General features: G+C 49.8%; 1 protein-coding gene and 1 long non-coding RNA gene across 3 annotated transcripts in view; both read left to right on the top strand.

Annotated features, from left to right (window-relative positions):
* arhgap23a (Rho GTPase activating protein 23a) overlaps positions 1 to 13,862 on the top strand; it is a 78,765-nt gene that overhangs the window by 7,782 nt on the left and 57,121 nt on the right. Inside the window, exon 1 of one of the 2 annotated variants that reach the window (XM_030090297.1) lies at positions 8,100 to 8,123. The exons of the other annotated variant lie outside the window; for it this stretch is intronic. Coding sequence (XP_029946157.1) covers positions 8,115 to 8,123 — 9 coding nt within the window. The 5' untranslated portion in view covers positions 8,100 to 8,114. Of the gene's footprint in view, positions 1 to 8,099; positions 8,124 to 13,862 lie in introns of those variants that run through there. 2 annotated transcript variants of the gene reach the window in all.
* LOC115387546 (uncharacterized) lies at positions 3,217 to 4,207 on the top strand. The gene is made up of 2 exons (XR_003931388.1): positions 3,217 to 3,321; positions 3,544 to 4,207. It is a non-coding gene; the product is annotated as an uncharacterized LOC115387546 (long non-coding RNA).

The raw sequence follows: 13,862 nt of genomic DNA on the forward strand, positions 1-13,862 counted from the left end.
CGCCGCCGCCGCTGCCGCCTCCTCGCCATCGCCATCGCCTCTTCTCGGGCAGCTCGGCTCCAGGAGGAATCAGGGACACGTTGGGGGACATGAGCAGTCTTATCTGTTACCGCCACTCGCTGAACTCTCCCCTCTCAGCTGGTGTGTGTGTGTGTGTGTGTATGTATGTGTGTATGTAAAATGTGTGTGTATAGTTCACACACCCTCAGTGAGGCGTTTGCAGCCTGAATGCCTTCAGTCCCGAGAGAAGAAGAAATAAATGGTGTAAAGTAACCGGCTCTTCCCCCTTTGCTACAAAATCATCAAGAAAACACATTTATAAAAGAGAAGGCCAAGCCAACTATATATTGTAAATTCCTCTTTGGTTTTAAACGTATTCCAATCGCTTTTGTGAGAGAACATTCCGGTCTTCTTTTTTTCATTTAATGTGAGAGAAACTGTTGTGGTAAATGTTGTCATTTCCTCATGCTTTTCTTCCACTGTTTTTTTCCTTCTTGTTATTATAAGATGCTTATTTTCAAAAACGGAAAAAAAAAAAAAAAATAGCCGGTGTATTGAAATGAATCAACCAGCAGCCTAATTTGTTGAAAAGAGAAAACAGAATTGTCGTGGAAATGGACGCCGTTGCGGGATTGGGTCAGTAGTGGGATTGACTAACTTGCAGTTTCAGGTCCGAACTTTACTCACTGCTCGTTGTTGGACGGTTCTGATCAGTGGATCTTTCTGTTCTGTCGTTTATTACTCCGTAGCATTTATCACGCGGTCATAATAACGTCGGCAAAAAGCAGGCCTGTCACCTTGCAAGGGTCCATCCGGCAGGTAAATCCCGCAATCCACTCAACCAGTGAGCAGCATGGGGCAGTGTTCAGGAGCTGCTGGTCGCTGTGGATTCACATAAAAACCAAAAAAAAAAAAAATCAAGAAAAAAGCATTTATGTTGCTGGTATATTCCTCGTTGATCCTGTACAAAAAGTCTTTACTAATTCTAATCTCTCTGCTGTGTAAAATATGTCTCTAAAACACCTCTTGCCCCCCCGTCTCTCTCGTGTCCTCCCTTCTGTGATGCAGACGTGAGCGACCGGGGGCGAGGCATTGCCAGCTTTATCGAACGAGACGAGTGCTGTCACTATGTAGCTAGATGACATTGTACAATTGTATATGTATCCTAAAGGTGAGTCGGGAAGAGTTTCTACAGGTCATGGTGCTCTGGGAAGTGGCTTGCCCGCAGATTGAATTTAAAAAAGAAGAAGCTGGTCAGTACTTTCTGTGAATGTGGGGATGTGATGCGAGTTTCGAGGGTGGAGGGAGGAAGATGGAGGGCTTTGCAGGAGGTGGTTAGTTGGTGTTAAAGATGAATGAACATGATGAAAAACAGTCACTGAATCAGAAATGGAAGAAGAAGAAAAAACAACCTCAGACAGAACCAATGAACACACTGTACAGAATATTTGTGCTTTTGCATCAACTTCTACTGGACAACGGGAAAAGTGTATTTGCGAAACACACACTTGGATGGTGAAAGCTGTCTCGGAGCTGGCGTGTGTGTGTGTGGCGTTAAAGAGATTGTTGTTCCTGGCTCATGATGGTGAATTGCTCACGTTTTTTAATTTAAACTGCGAAGCTCCTCGCTCCGGTGAACCTCTGCAGGTTGCACCCAGTCCGAAGTGGTGGTCTGGATGAACGGCAGGCAGGAAGAAAATGGCAGCCCCGCTGTCTGAAGTGAGGCTCTGGATGGGTCTGTTTGAGTGTGACGGGCCGGGGGAGGGGCGCCTTCCCCCTGCCCGCGAGGCAGGGCAAGTCGTTTGTCTGACCTGGAAATCAGTGGGCTAGTTAACCTCTCTGGGCCAAATATCACTCGTCTGCTCCGGCGTCACTACTGAACCGTACCGTCATATCATAACCACGCTTCCGCTCAGTCTCTGTATCTTACCCATCCGCCGCCCGCTCCGCCGCGCCCGCCGCGCACCGCCTCCCTCTTCCCTTCAGCCTTCATCGTAAAAGCTCCCGTGCTTCTGATGAATCATTCCCTGCTTCTATGATATATTCTGTAGACTTCGCGAGAGTCAAGTCATGTAATCCACAAATGCAACTTTTAGCGTTTTCAGACCAGTTTTGTGCATTCCATCTTAATCGTTTTGTTTTTTGTTATTTTTGTTATTTTAATGGAAAAAAGAATAAAGATACATATGCATATTGACCTACTCTTGTATTCAGATCTCAGAATACGTACTCAGATCAAGGACCTGATATCATCTCCTGTTGCCGTGTTACAGCACTTCAAATTGTACTTATGATTCTGCAGACTCAATAAAATGTCTTTTTTTTTTCTCAGACTGCTGTTTGTGTTTGTCTGCTGTTGAACGATGCGCTTCCTCCAGCTTGTCTTGTAGTTTTAGTTCCTCTTACTCCTATAACTTCAGTTCTCGGTTCTGTAAAGTGTGTGAAATGTGAATATAATGCGGTATAAACAGAAATAAGGTCAAACATAGCAAAATTTAGTCTCCACTGTATTCTTTCTTCAATTCCACAGATTTTCTTAAATGGCAACCTGACATTTTTCAGTATTTTCTTGCAGAATTGAACTTGTACCACAAAATTTTAAAATATCAGATTTCTTTTATATTTAAGATCATTCTGCGCAGGACTGTGCTCTACATGAGCCTTTTAAAAAAAACTCTTTCATCTATACAATGTTGGCGTACAATTATTATTGTTGTCATTTGTACCATGATTGAGACATAATCCAAAAAAGTGTCATGTTTATCATGAGAGTCCTACGCAACACAATGCATCCTGGGTAAATAGTACTTTGTTCCCACGTTTTGAGAACCTTGTGTCTGAATTATCAGAAAGGGGAAACACCCTGTGTCACTTATTGGAAATGTAACTGAAAGTAAATTCTAGCATTTAAAGGTATCCTAAAGTAAAAGTAAACAATAAAAAAAAATCGTACTTGACCTTTGTTCAGGATTTCAGCGGAAACCGTACTGAAAGCCTTAAAAAAAAAAAAAAAAAACACAGCAGCATTATCACTTCCGCCTTTGCAGCTGAAGTGGGCGGGGCTTCTCGACTCGGCTTCCTCCGAGTCTTCCCGAAGGTTTCCGAAGCCGCGCGGCTGCCGTCCGTGCTGCGCGTCCCGCTCGCATCTCCAGCGTCCGTCTCCGGCAGCGCCTCCATCATGGTGGACATACTGGTGTTGATGTTTTTCGCCATCATGGCCTCGTCTTCCTCTCCTACATCATCTACATGCTGTGATGGCGAAGAGGCGGGCGTTTGTTTTGCCCCCCGGCGCATCCCCGGTGTCCGTGGAGGAGGAGGACGGTGAGCGGCCTTTCTTTATAATAATAATAATAATAAATAAAATGCTATTTTTTGCGCACATTGCAAGGAGGAGATGATGAGAACGATTCGCCTCCAGGATAGAGACGCTGACCGCATGTCAGCCTGTAATGTGAGCTATTTGGAGGAGGCGACGGTAGTTTTTCCACCTGGTGGGTTTTAAATTCCAGCTGCTTTCTCTTTTTTTTTTTTTTTTTTTTCCAGGGAGGAGAGGCTCGTCCAGGCCCTGAGGATGAGGATGGCGACGGCTCCCCCCACCGGGGCTCTCAGGTGGGACGTTGAGCAGGATCCAACCAGGAGGAGGAGAAACAAAAACGGAGAGGATGAACTGAAAGCCGGACTTGTCCCTCCTCTCCCCCCCAAACACTTACACTTAATTTAACTGCCCTCTTTTGGATCAGTGCCATCTGGCCCCGTCCTCCAGCATCCCCTGTATCCTCCATCATCCTGAACAAGAGGGGCAGTATTACCTCTGCACAAGTGAATACTCGGTCTGCCTTTTTGATACAACACTGTGAGATGATAATGATAATCATGATTTGTTCTGACTCTGATTCGCTGTGTCCAGTTTGACAGTGTTATCCTCATCCTGTTGTTGTCACTGACGCCTTGCTTGGCAACGGCAGTGTTTATTTTATTTCCGTTGCATTGCCAATCTTATCTTCTCTCCCGTTTTCATCTGTTTCTGTCTTAATTTAAGCTGCAGATGACCTGCATGAAGGAACATGTGTGTGCGTGCGTGCGTGTTTCTCAGTTTTAGCACAAAAGCTCATTTATATGATGTGTTGTGTTGAAATGCTGTCATGTTTCCTGATGGTTGTTTGGAGAAATGGTTTCACACGACATGCTGAATAAAGATGATTCCAGTTAAACCTGTCTGGCTTTTGATTGGAGCTCTGGCTTTGTTCAAGGAAATAAACAAACTGCAGAATGTTGGCAACAGTGATGATTTCAGTTTTTAACATTTGATCAAGCAAGAATTCCCATGAATTATTACTTATTTCTAAATTGTCTTGAGATTTCGTTTCATAATGGGTTACAACGATCATGGTGTGATAACACTGCAATAGCCCCAACACAGATATAATAGTCTGTAATGGGTCATTTATTGTCAGATTAGATTCAATATGAGGATTTTTTTTATCATCATTCTCAAGTCCACTCATTGACATAATACATTCTCTATCTTAAAGTAACAAGCCATCTTCATCATCATCATTTTCATTTCTTTCTGAAAGCAGAAAGCAGCTTCTTCTCACATCGGTGAGCAGTGTAGAGGCCATGCAGACTGCGGTCCTGCAGATGGCGCCGTTTACCTACTCTAGACTATTAACAAGTGAAGGATTGTTCCCTCTTACATCTGCTTTTCTCTCCCAAATCATGAGTAAGCTGCCTGTTTTCTCAACTGAATTCACTCTAAGAGTTTTTAAAACTTTGCAGTTTATTCACCTTTACTAACTGAACTAAAACGGAATGTCGACTTGGACACACTCCTTCACTTGCAGCATGCTCACACATCCCTACAAAGGAACAACATGCAACTCCACACTGAAGCCTGGAATAAAACCAGGAAGTTTTCACACCGAGTTTTAGAATCCGACCCACTTTTCCACCGTGTCGCCTCATTTTATTTCCTCTGCTAAATTAGTTTTCATATCAGGGTCATTTCCTGACGAGAGAATCTCAAAAGCTCTTTTATCTTTCGGAAAACATCAGCTGAGCTGGATTGCATCCGTCAGCAGGATTCGTGCCCCAAAATGTGAAAGTATCCATTTATTGCTCCTCCTGCCAATGAGCTGGAGTCTCTCCCACTCGTGTGCAGGCCGGGCCGCTCTGGGAATCGACGTGAATTCCTGAGCTGATGGTTTAATCTGCCGTCTGGGATCACAATGCCGGCGCTGTGCTGCAGTCGTCTCACTTCAAGACGGCGTGGATCAAATGACACTGCGGCCAGCTGACTCTGTGCTGGTCTGCTGTGCATTTGGGTCAGGGGAACAATGATGCATTGAGGCGGGGGACTGCAGACAAACGGGGTGGCCGGTGTCGGTTTGGGTTGTTTGCATGTATGCATGACCTTGCTGTAGGCCGTCCCGACCCCCCTGACCCCTCTGACCTGTCCCGTATCGTATCATACAGAGGATAAAACGAGGCAGAACAGGTGCACTTTTCATTTCCCCCCCCGCAGCTCATCAGGATGCCTGATGCTGCAGACGGAACATTTCTCAGAGTTTACTCTGACTTTAAAAGGCAGAAACATTTCGGCCGCAGAGCGCCCTGGCAGGGCTACAGCTGCAGGCGGCATTCCTGCCATTTCTCACAATATGGTATTCTTCTTGTGACTTGCTGAATTTTCCAGATGGATGGACGAAATGTGCACAACAAGGTGTGACAACCACACGGCGGAGAAAATCTTTAAACTACCCGATAACGTACATGACGCCCAGCTGTTTTCAGAACCAGTCTCACATCAGACGAGGAGCTGTATGAAGAACTCATTTTCAATGCTTTTCCCTGTAGTTCACTTTACAGCTTTGGCTTCTAAGTTAGAATAGTTAATCATCAAACTTTCAGCGTGTTTGTCTCCAAAGGTTAATTCTGCAACCTTTAATTCTGCAAATCATTAATGCCAAGTTGATGCTAAATGGAACATTTTAGCTTTTTAAGGGCATGTAGTGAGAATTTTATCCTGTTTATTTTCCAAACTGAAGATGTGAGCTATTCAAATATAATTTATTTTTATTGTTGGTTTTTTTCACTTTCTGAAAAATGTTCTGTAAAATGATATTTATTGAATTTTATCAAACCCAACTTCAAAAAGAAATTCTAAGCATTTGGCCCTGGGATTATTAAAGTTTGATTTTTCTATCGTATTCTATCTAAAAGGAAAAGAAAATGTAAAAAAGCCTTGAAATAGGACTTAGTAACAACTTATGAAGAAAATTTGTTTCAAACAGTGACTCCAGAAAGGATTAACTGAGAGAATTCCCAATTTTATATTTACTTTTTTGACATTATATTCTGTCTTATACCTCATTGTTTGTGAAATAAAGGTATGTTGAATGTATCTTAAAGTGCATCAAATGTCAGCGATTGACACTGAAATGTGGTTAACCTTGGGGTTTGTGGTTTACTTTATTATTTTTTTTGAACGGCAGTGCTTTTGCTGAGTGATATTTAACAACATTAAAGTAATTTTCAGTAGTTTTTCTTTGTGTTTCAGATGCTGCCTTAATAGAACCCCTGTAGATGAACTGCAGTGATACAGCAGCGGATTGTTACTATCGGTTTAAGACTTTATCTATTCAACCAAGTCACAAAAAAAAAATGAAGGAACATGCCTTTATCTAATATGTTTTCTTTCTGCATCCATTTGTCTGCTGCACAGCTGGATAAACCCATCACAGACGTTCTGAAACTGCACTCATATAACCACAGATTACTGTCAGAATTGCTCCTGGAAACCTGTGAACGATGGGAAACGGTGACATTCAGCAACAGAAGCATCCTGAGAGGATTCTCCTCACTGAGACCCCGACCGACACCTGCTGCTGGTTGCTGATGGCCCCTCCCCTCTGAGGCACCTGTAACCTCAGGCGACCCCTGTGTGGGGTCAGGGAAGAGATGGAGTCTAGGGGGGCGGAGCGGCCTGGATGTGAGAGTATTAATAGAGAGAGCGGGGAGGAGTGGAGAGGATGGAGCAAATAAGAAAAAGGAGGCAATGAAAGAAGAGAGCAGGGTGAGGGGGTGGGGGGGGGGGGGGGCATGGCCTTCAGCTGTGCAGTTCCTGTTGTTGTGGGGTGGGAGTTTCCCCTTCAGCGCGGGCTGAGAGGGAAACGGCAGAGGATGTCTTTTTCCTGGCTGACCAGGAATGCCCGGGCCTCGAGGCCCTTCCTCCTGGTTCACACCTCTAACCCCCCCTCCCCGCTGCGGTCGGTCAGTGATGCCCCCCCCCCCTGCAGGGACGGCTCCTCTCAGGCACCCGCCTCACCCTCGCTGCAGGTCGGACTACACGTCCCGGCATGCCTCCGCCCCACAGCGGGAGGCGGGGGGCCATAAATCCCGCCAGCCAATGGCTTTGTGTCTGCGGCTCTGTGGTTGGAGGGTCGCACGGCAGCTGTTGTCAATGGCAAACAGAGGTTTTGCAGGGAAGCATGAGCTGGACAGCTGGTAGAGAGGGTCCCTCGGCCCTCCGCCACAATCACACGGGCCTCCCCCCCCCCAACAGCAGCCAATCTCAGCTCTCCGCCCTCCTCTCTGCCTCGCTCCTTCGCTCCCATTTGCCCGCCGCGCTCTCTCCGCTGGCTGCAGCGGGAGGGGAGGGGAGATGGAACCGAGAGGAGGGAAGTGGAGGCAGGAGGAGGGAGGGCGGAGGGGCCAGCTCGCACAAGAGCCGGAGAAACGAACACGGAGAGCGGGAGCCTCTTCCCTCTGGCGTGGCTCTCGAGGAGATAGCCGAGGATCCATGCACGCCCCGCTTCCCCTCTAGCTGCCGCCCGGGGCAGCAGGAGCAGGCTGGAGGGAGGGACTGAGCTGGATGTAGTCGGACTGTCACTCATCACAGAGACAGGCGGAGACAGAAGCATGCCTCTGTGGGGAGGCGGTGCGGCGGCGGCGGCGGCGGCGGCGGAGGCAGCGGTGCTGGTGATGGGCTGCCCGGCTGCCTCGCCTCTGTGAGCAGAAGGATTTCTGTTGGGAATACCGAACCAGGACAAGAAGAGACAAGAAGACCACTGCCATGACCGGGAGCCGGGGGGAGCAGGAGGCTCACTGAGATCATGGAGCAGGTGAGGATGAAGGGGAAGTGAAGGGGACGCCACCTCTGGCGCTCCGACACAGAGCACCCGGCGGCAGGTCGGCTCGCAGCATCCCGGCGTCCACGTTTCCCTCAAGGTGAAAACAAACAGCGCGGCACGCTGCTGCCTGCGCCGCCTCACACACCCAGCCGGGCGCTGGCTCCCGGGAGGAGGATGGCGATCAGGGCGAGGAGGTGGAGGAGGGGGAGGAGGGGGTCCAGCAGAGGTGCTGCCTCCGGCCTCTGGGGAGACGGCACAGTTCCAAACAGGACCGGCTTCATCCGGCGGCCGAGTCCTGAACACCTGAGAGAGAGAGAGGGAGGAGGGAGAGAGAAGAGAGGGAGAGAGAGAGAGGAGGGAGAGGGGTGTGGCAGAGTTTGGCAGGTTCACCACCCCTCTGCACGATCTGTCTTAACGTGTCAGGAGGCCACTCGGGAGGAAAGGAGACGAGAGCTCGAGCAACAGTTCTCTGTGTGTGTGTGAGTGAGTGTGTGTGTGTGTCTGTGTGTGTGTGTATTCATTTCCCCCGCCGGCGTGTGCGCTGCACGGTGACATTGTGTTTCTGATGCCACAGCCTTTGCAGTGAGTGTCATCAGCAGCTTCACTTGTTACTCGGAGGGATGCAATTCCCTGCTACTCCTGCACGTCTCCTGGGGGTTAGGGTTAGGGTTAGGGTTAGGGTTAGGGTTGTTAGGGTTTAGGCTAGACGCCTCTCTGGGGTGTGTTACGGTGCAGGCAGACTCTCCTGCAGCTGCATCCACCTGCTGGTAGATCAGTGAGTGATGGAGGATCTACTCTGCTGCCCTCCGTGCACCGACAGTGTGTCCTGTCATTGATTACCTCATCCCCTCCCCCCCCCCCCCTCCTCCTCCACCCGCACCACTCCTTCCTGAACTGGAAGTGGGGGGGGGGGGGGGGGGGGGGGGGGGGGGGTTGTGACACACCCGGCCCAGCCCAATCTCTGTGTGCATTATGCATGTTGTCCACGGGGGGGGGTGGGGGGGGGGGGGGGGACGGGACGTCTCACGGTTGTTCTCAGGTTGGGGTGACGTTACACCCCCCAGTACAGCCGAGATGATGTCACCACTGCCAGACAGTGTGTGTGTGTGTGTGTGTGTGGGTTTGTGTGGTGTGTGTGTGTGTGTGTGTGTGTGTGTGTGTGTGTGTGTGTGTGTGAAAAGACATCATGCAGACAGAGCCACACACACGTTTTCTTTCTGTATTTACCTCCTCATCTTGTTTACTCCGATGGGAAACTTGGGCCGGAGCGCTCGGCGTGTCTGCAGAGATCGTCCAGATCAGCACTCTGTGAAAACAAAGAGATTCCTCCTTTTGTCTCATTTCGTTCGAAGTCAGTTCAGCTAAAACTGCACTTAAAATATTCGAGTTAAACTGCAGGGTTCAGCTAATGCAGCGAGCCGCTCCAAGATAACTTTACACAATTACACAGGTTAACACTGATGGTACGATTCAAGGTAATGACCACCAGAAGCAGCGTAGACTCACGTTTCCAAGCCCACAAGGACGTGAATTCAAACCATGAGCTCATATCCACAAACAATAGAGTGAGAACGCTGTTGTTTGCAGCTCACAGGAAACAACTACTATTTATAAGGCGTCCGCAGGGCCGCGAAACGCTGACACGGCGCGGCCTTGGCGCAGCGCTCGGGCCGGGTCGCTGTCACCTTCAGTAGATGTGATGTAACGGCCTCAATATGATTAGAGCATTTCCTGCTGGTCATGTGCCGACGTATTATTGTCGTTGGGGCGATGTGGCGGCGAGGCTTTATCTGCTCTCCGCGCTTCCTGCCTGGTGTGTGTGTGTGTGTGTGTGTTTGTGTGTGTGTGTGTGTGTTCACAGCGAGACGACTCTCCCCGTTCGGTACGCGCCTGAGAAACATCTGAGGACTCAATGTCAGCTGGAAGCCTAAACACGCCGCCGTGCGAATGTAAACAGAGGCGTGCGGCGTTTACTACAGGCTGCGTGAGTTTACAGGACGCCGTCCTGCGGCGTCTGCGCTCCTCTCCGTCCTTGTCGGTGTGAGTCTTATTCAAGGGCAGATGTCATGAGCTGAGAGGGCCGCGCTTCGGCGGGGAAGAGGCAGGGTCCTGTCTGGGCGACGTGATGCCCGGTGTGCGCCGGGTTTGATGGGCGGGTAAAAGCTTCTCACTCCAGAAACACTTTCCCGGGGATGATTAAAACCGCTCTCTGCAGATCAGCGCGGTCATCAGCGCTGTGGGGATCAATAGTCATTAAGGCGGGACCTGCGCTGCAAGCTCACGGGCTGCGGGGACGGCGTGGCGAGCAGGCGCCGGTTCAGCTGAAGATGCAGGAAATTGTGTGTCACGGCAGCCGAGGGAATCCCTGCTGCTGCTGCTGCTGCATGAGCCACAGCGATGTGGACGGGAGGGACGCCGCCGCCGTCTGAGCACGGCTCCCCGGAGGCCCCGTGCAAGCAGCAAGGCGACAGTTGTGTGTGCGTGTGCGTGCGCGTGTGTGTGTGTGTGGCTGTCAGCCAGAGTTATCTGGCAAATTGTTTTGTCTGTTTCCCATAGATGTGACTGAAATGGAATGCAGTCAAAATTAGCTCAGAGCAAAGACATATTTTATGTGGGTGAAAGTTTCTGTGTGCGCGCGCGTGCGTGTGTGTGTGTGTGTGTGTGTGTGTGTGTGTGTGTGTGTGTTTGTGCGTGTGCGTGCGTGTGGTGTGTGTGGGAGAGAAGAAAGAGTCCTATTAAGTTACAAACGAGATAGTGAGAGGGAATGTGAAAGGCAACAAGTGTGTGAGAGGGACAAAGAAAAAAAAAAAAGCTAAGAGAATGAGCATGTGTGTGTGTGTAGTGTGTGTGTGTGTGTGTGTGTGAGATGGTGGAACAGGTGGCCTAATCTGACGCCCCACCCATGGCACCCCGAGGCCCCCCTCCACCTCTGAACCTCCCATCTTTGCGCTCTCAGGAATTCCTGGCTCCATTGTCCCGAGCGCCGGACGCCGAGAGCCTCTTAAAGGATGAACTCTGCGCTCGTATTTGCATGCGAATGGAAATTAAACACACGCATATAAGCATATATCGATCCCCTCAGCCATGCCGAGGGCCGCCGCCGCCGCCGCCCTGCCCGGATTGTCAGTTTTTCAACAGGAAACAAGAGGCGAGCTACAATAACAATTAACCACGCCGGCAGCAGAAAGCAGGGGTTTTACAGGCCGGCTGAGCTCGCGGTCAGAAGAAACACTCAGAGCTCTCCGGGGCTGCTTGTGGGACGTGGAGCTCTTGGGATCCTGGGTTCGACTCCCGGCACCATTACGCCATCTCTGCGTGAGGTGAAGCGAGCAGGCGGCTCCGATAAACATCGCTAAGCTGCATCCTGCCTCTACTGCAGGCAGAGCCTCACACCACCTGTTGGCTTCACACTGTCAACACAACACTGTTAAACAGTGAAGAGCTTTGAGATTAATACTCAAGAATGTGACAAATATAGGATACAATAGAATTACACAGGAGGTAAGATGTCTGTCAGTGGCAGTGAGAGAGAAGCTGACATTCATCTTCCAACAGAAATAGCATTTAAACTGTCACTGTCTTTGATTTCAGTGTGAGAGAAGGAAATCTCAGCAGCCATATGTCTCATCACACATGTGGCCCGCAGGCCAGAGCTGGAGGTTCCAACCGGGTCCCAAGATAACTGTGGAAGGTGTAAACATTCCCAAAAAGTCATCTTCTCTTCTGAAACGGCGGATATGATGTGAAGCGTTCAGGTGCAGCATGAAGGTCAGCTGAGCAGCTAGCGTTAGCATTGAAGTCGTTCCACGGTGACATTGTGAAAACCGCAGGATTCCTTCTCTCCTGATAAATACCAGACTTTAGACAAACACTGTGAGATTGTACTTTTTTTTCCTACTGCGATTGTTGACGATAGATTACACAGAATGTACTTTAAATAATGTTTTTTAGACTTTCATACGACCCCTGACCCGAACTGACTCTGGCATCTAAACTGATTCGCGGCTAAATTTCAGCGTGAACTTTTCCCCGGAGCGAGCCGAAGCTGCTGAACTGGTTGTTTTTTTGTGCATGCCAGGCAGCCTCCTCATCACGGGGTCCGCGTCCTGACTTCAGGCTCTATTAGATTGCGAGATGAGCGATATTAGATTGGTGGACGCCCGGAGGCGAACAATGGCCAGATTGTCCCCTCGGAGGAAAGTAGGACACCCACTTGGAGGACGTAAACATCTCCCGCTCGATTCAGGACGGCGGCGGCTGACCTCGGCCTCAATGCGCCATGCGGATGGAGGGGAAGGGGTGGTCGTAGTAAGCGGGGGGGAGGGGGGGGGGAGACAACGCTCTCTGGAGGTGGGGTCAGAGGTGAGCCCGTGTGGTTAAAGCCCTTCCTGTCAGCGGCGCTCTGCGTCATGTCAGAGGTCTGCGTCAGGACTGGGGCAGCTTCATCAGGAGCATGAGGCTCTGCCGTCCAATCAGGACGCCAATTCTACTGATAATGGGCCGCTTGGCGTGTTTTCCACCCCGTCCAGTCCCCGCCCTGGCGTTCCAGTTTTCCAGCCACGTCCAGGTGCAGCGTTGAGGACGACAGCCGGGGACGGACAGCTGGCCTGATGTTTCATTACTCTGATCATTAAACAGAGCGGCCATGCCCTCTGCAGCTGCACGGCAGCCATGAACTGACCTGCTGACCCATTTTGCACGCCGCCCGGGTGATTCCAGGGTTATTCTCCCCTGGAAACATGGAGGGAATACCTCGGCCCGGTGCGCCACCCCCCGCCATGATGATCCACTTCAAACATCAGATGATGTGTTCAGGCGCCCCCGTGGTGTTTTATGACCCACGCGGCCTCAGAGGAACACACTCCACATGGACGGATTCTGTCATCTTCCGGCCCGGTGTTACGACACCGTCATCTCCATAAATCCCCTGGAATCCCACAGCTGGAGGATGAAATGAAAAACTCACCGCAGCCGCTCTGTTCTGGGCTGCATCTGAGGACAAGTTAATTTTTCATTCCCCGCCCTCCTGCTCCTCCTCCTCCTCCTCCTCCTCCTCCTCCATGGGCTGAGCCACCTTGTGGCAGCCACAGGCCACTGCAGATTGGTTTCTGCTCCCCTTTTTTTTTTTTTTTTTCAAAGGATTATCTGTTTAGGGAAATCTGCGGTGAGCAGCAGAGGAACAGATGGCCACCTTTTGTCAGAATTCAACCCAGAATAAGAAGATGAGTGCTTATTCTGCTGTTTACGCTGATGACAAAGCACATTTATAGTCACTCTTCAAGGAGCTGCTTTAATCCTCTCTGGCTTAGCGGCCTTCCCACATTCATTTAACCGGAAAAACACATTTGTTCGCTCCTACTTTTGGCTGAATTCTGGTTTATCATGAATAATAATGGCGGGATTGTTCCTTGAAAAGACTGTAAACTGGAATAAAAGTCTCGGTCAACTCATGCTGAGCCAACTCAGACACCTGTTGACATTCTTTTAAAATGCACTCCACCAACAAGTATGTGTTTATCTGCATGTGTGGCTTCAGCTCGGGCGTGAAGTCCAGCACAGACTTATCATTTCACCAGACTGACAGCAGCCTTTAGGACGAGCACACGTCACGTTTCTGGAAAACCAGGACCTTTTCCGAAGGTTAGAACCTGGTATCAAAGCATTCCTGCGGCCGGGCCCCCCGTCCTCCAGAAGGAGAACACCCTGCTTTAAGGCCATGTCTAGACAAAC

The sequence above is a fragment of the Salarias fasciatus genome, chromosome 4 (assembly GCF_902148845.1).
Source record: "Salarias fasciatus chromosome 4, fSalaFa1.1, whole genome shotgun sequence".
Lineage (NCBI taxonomy): Eukaryota > Metazoa > Chordata > Actinopteri > Blenniiformes > Blenniidae > Salarias > Salarias fasciatus.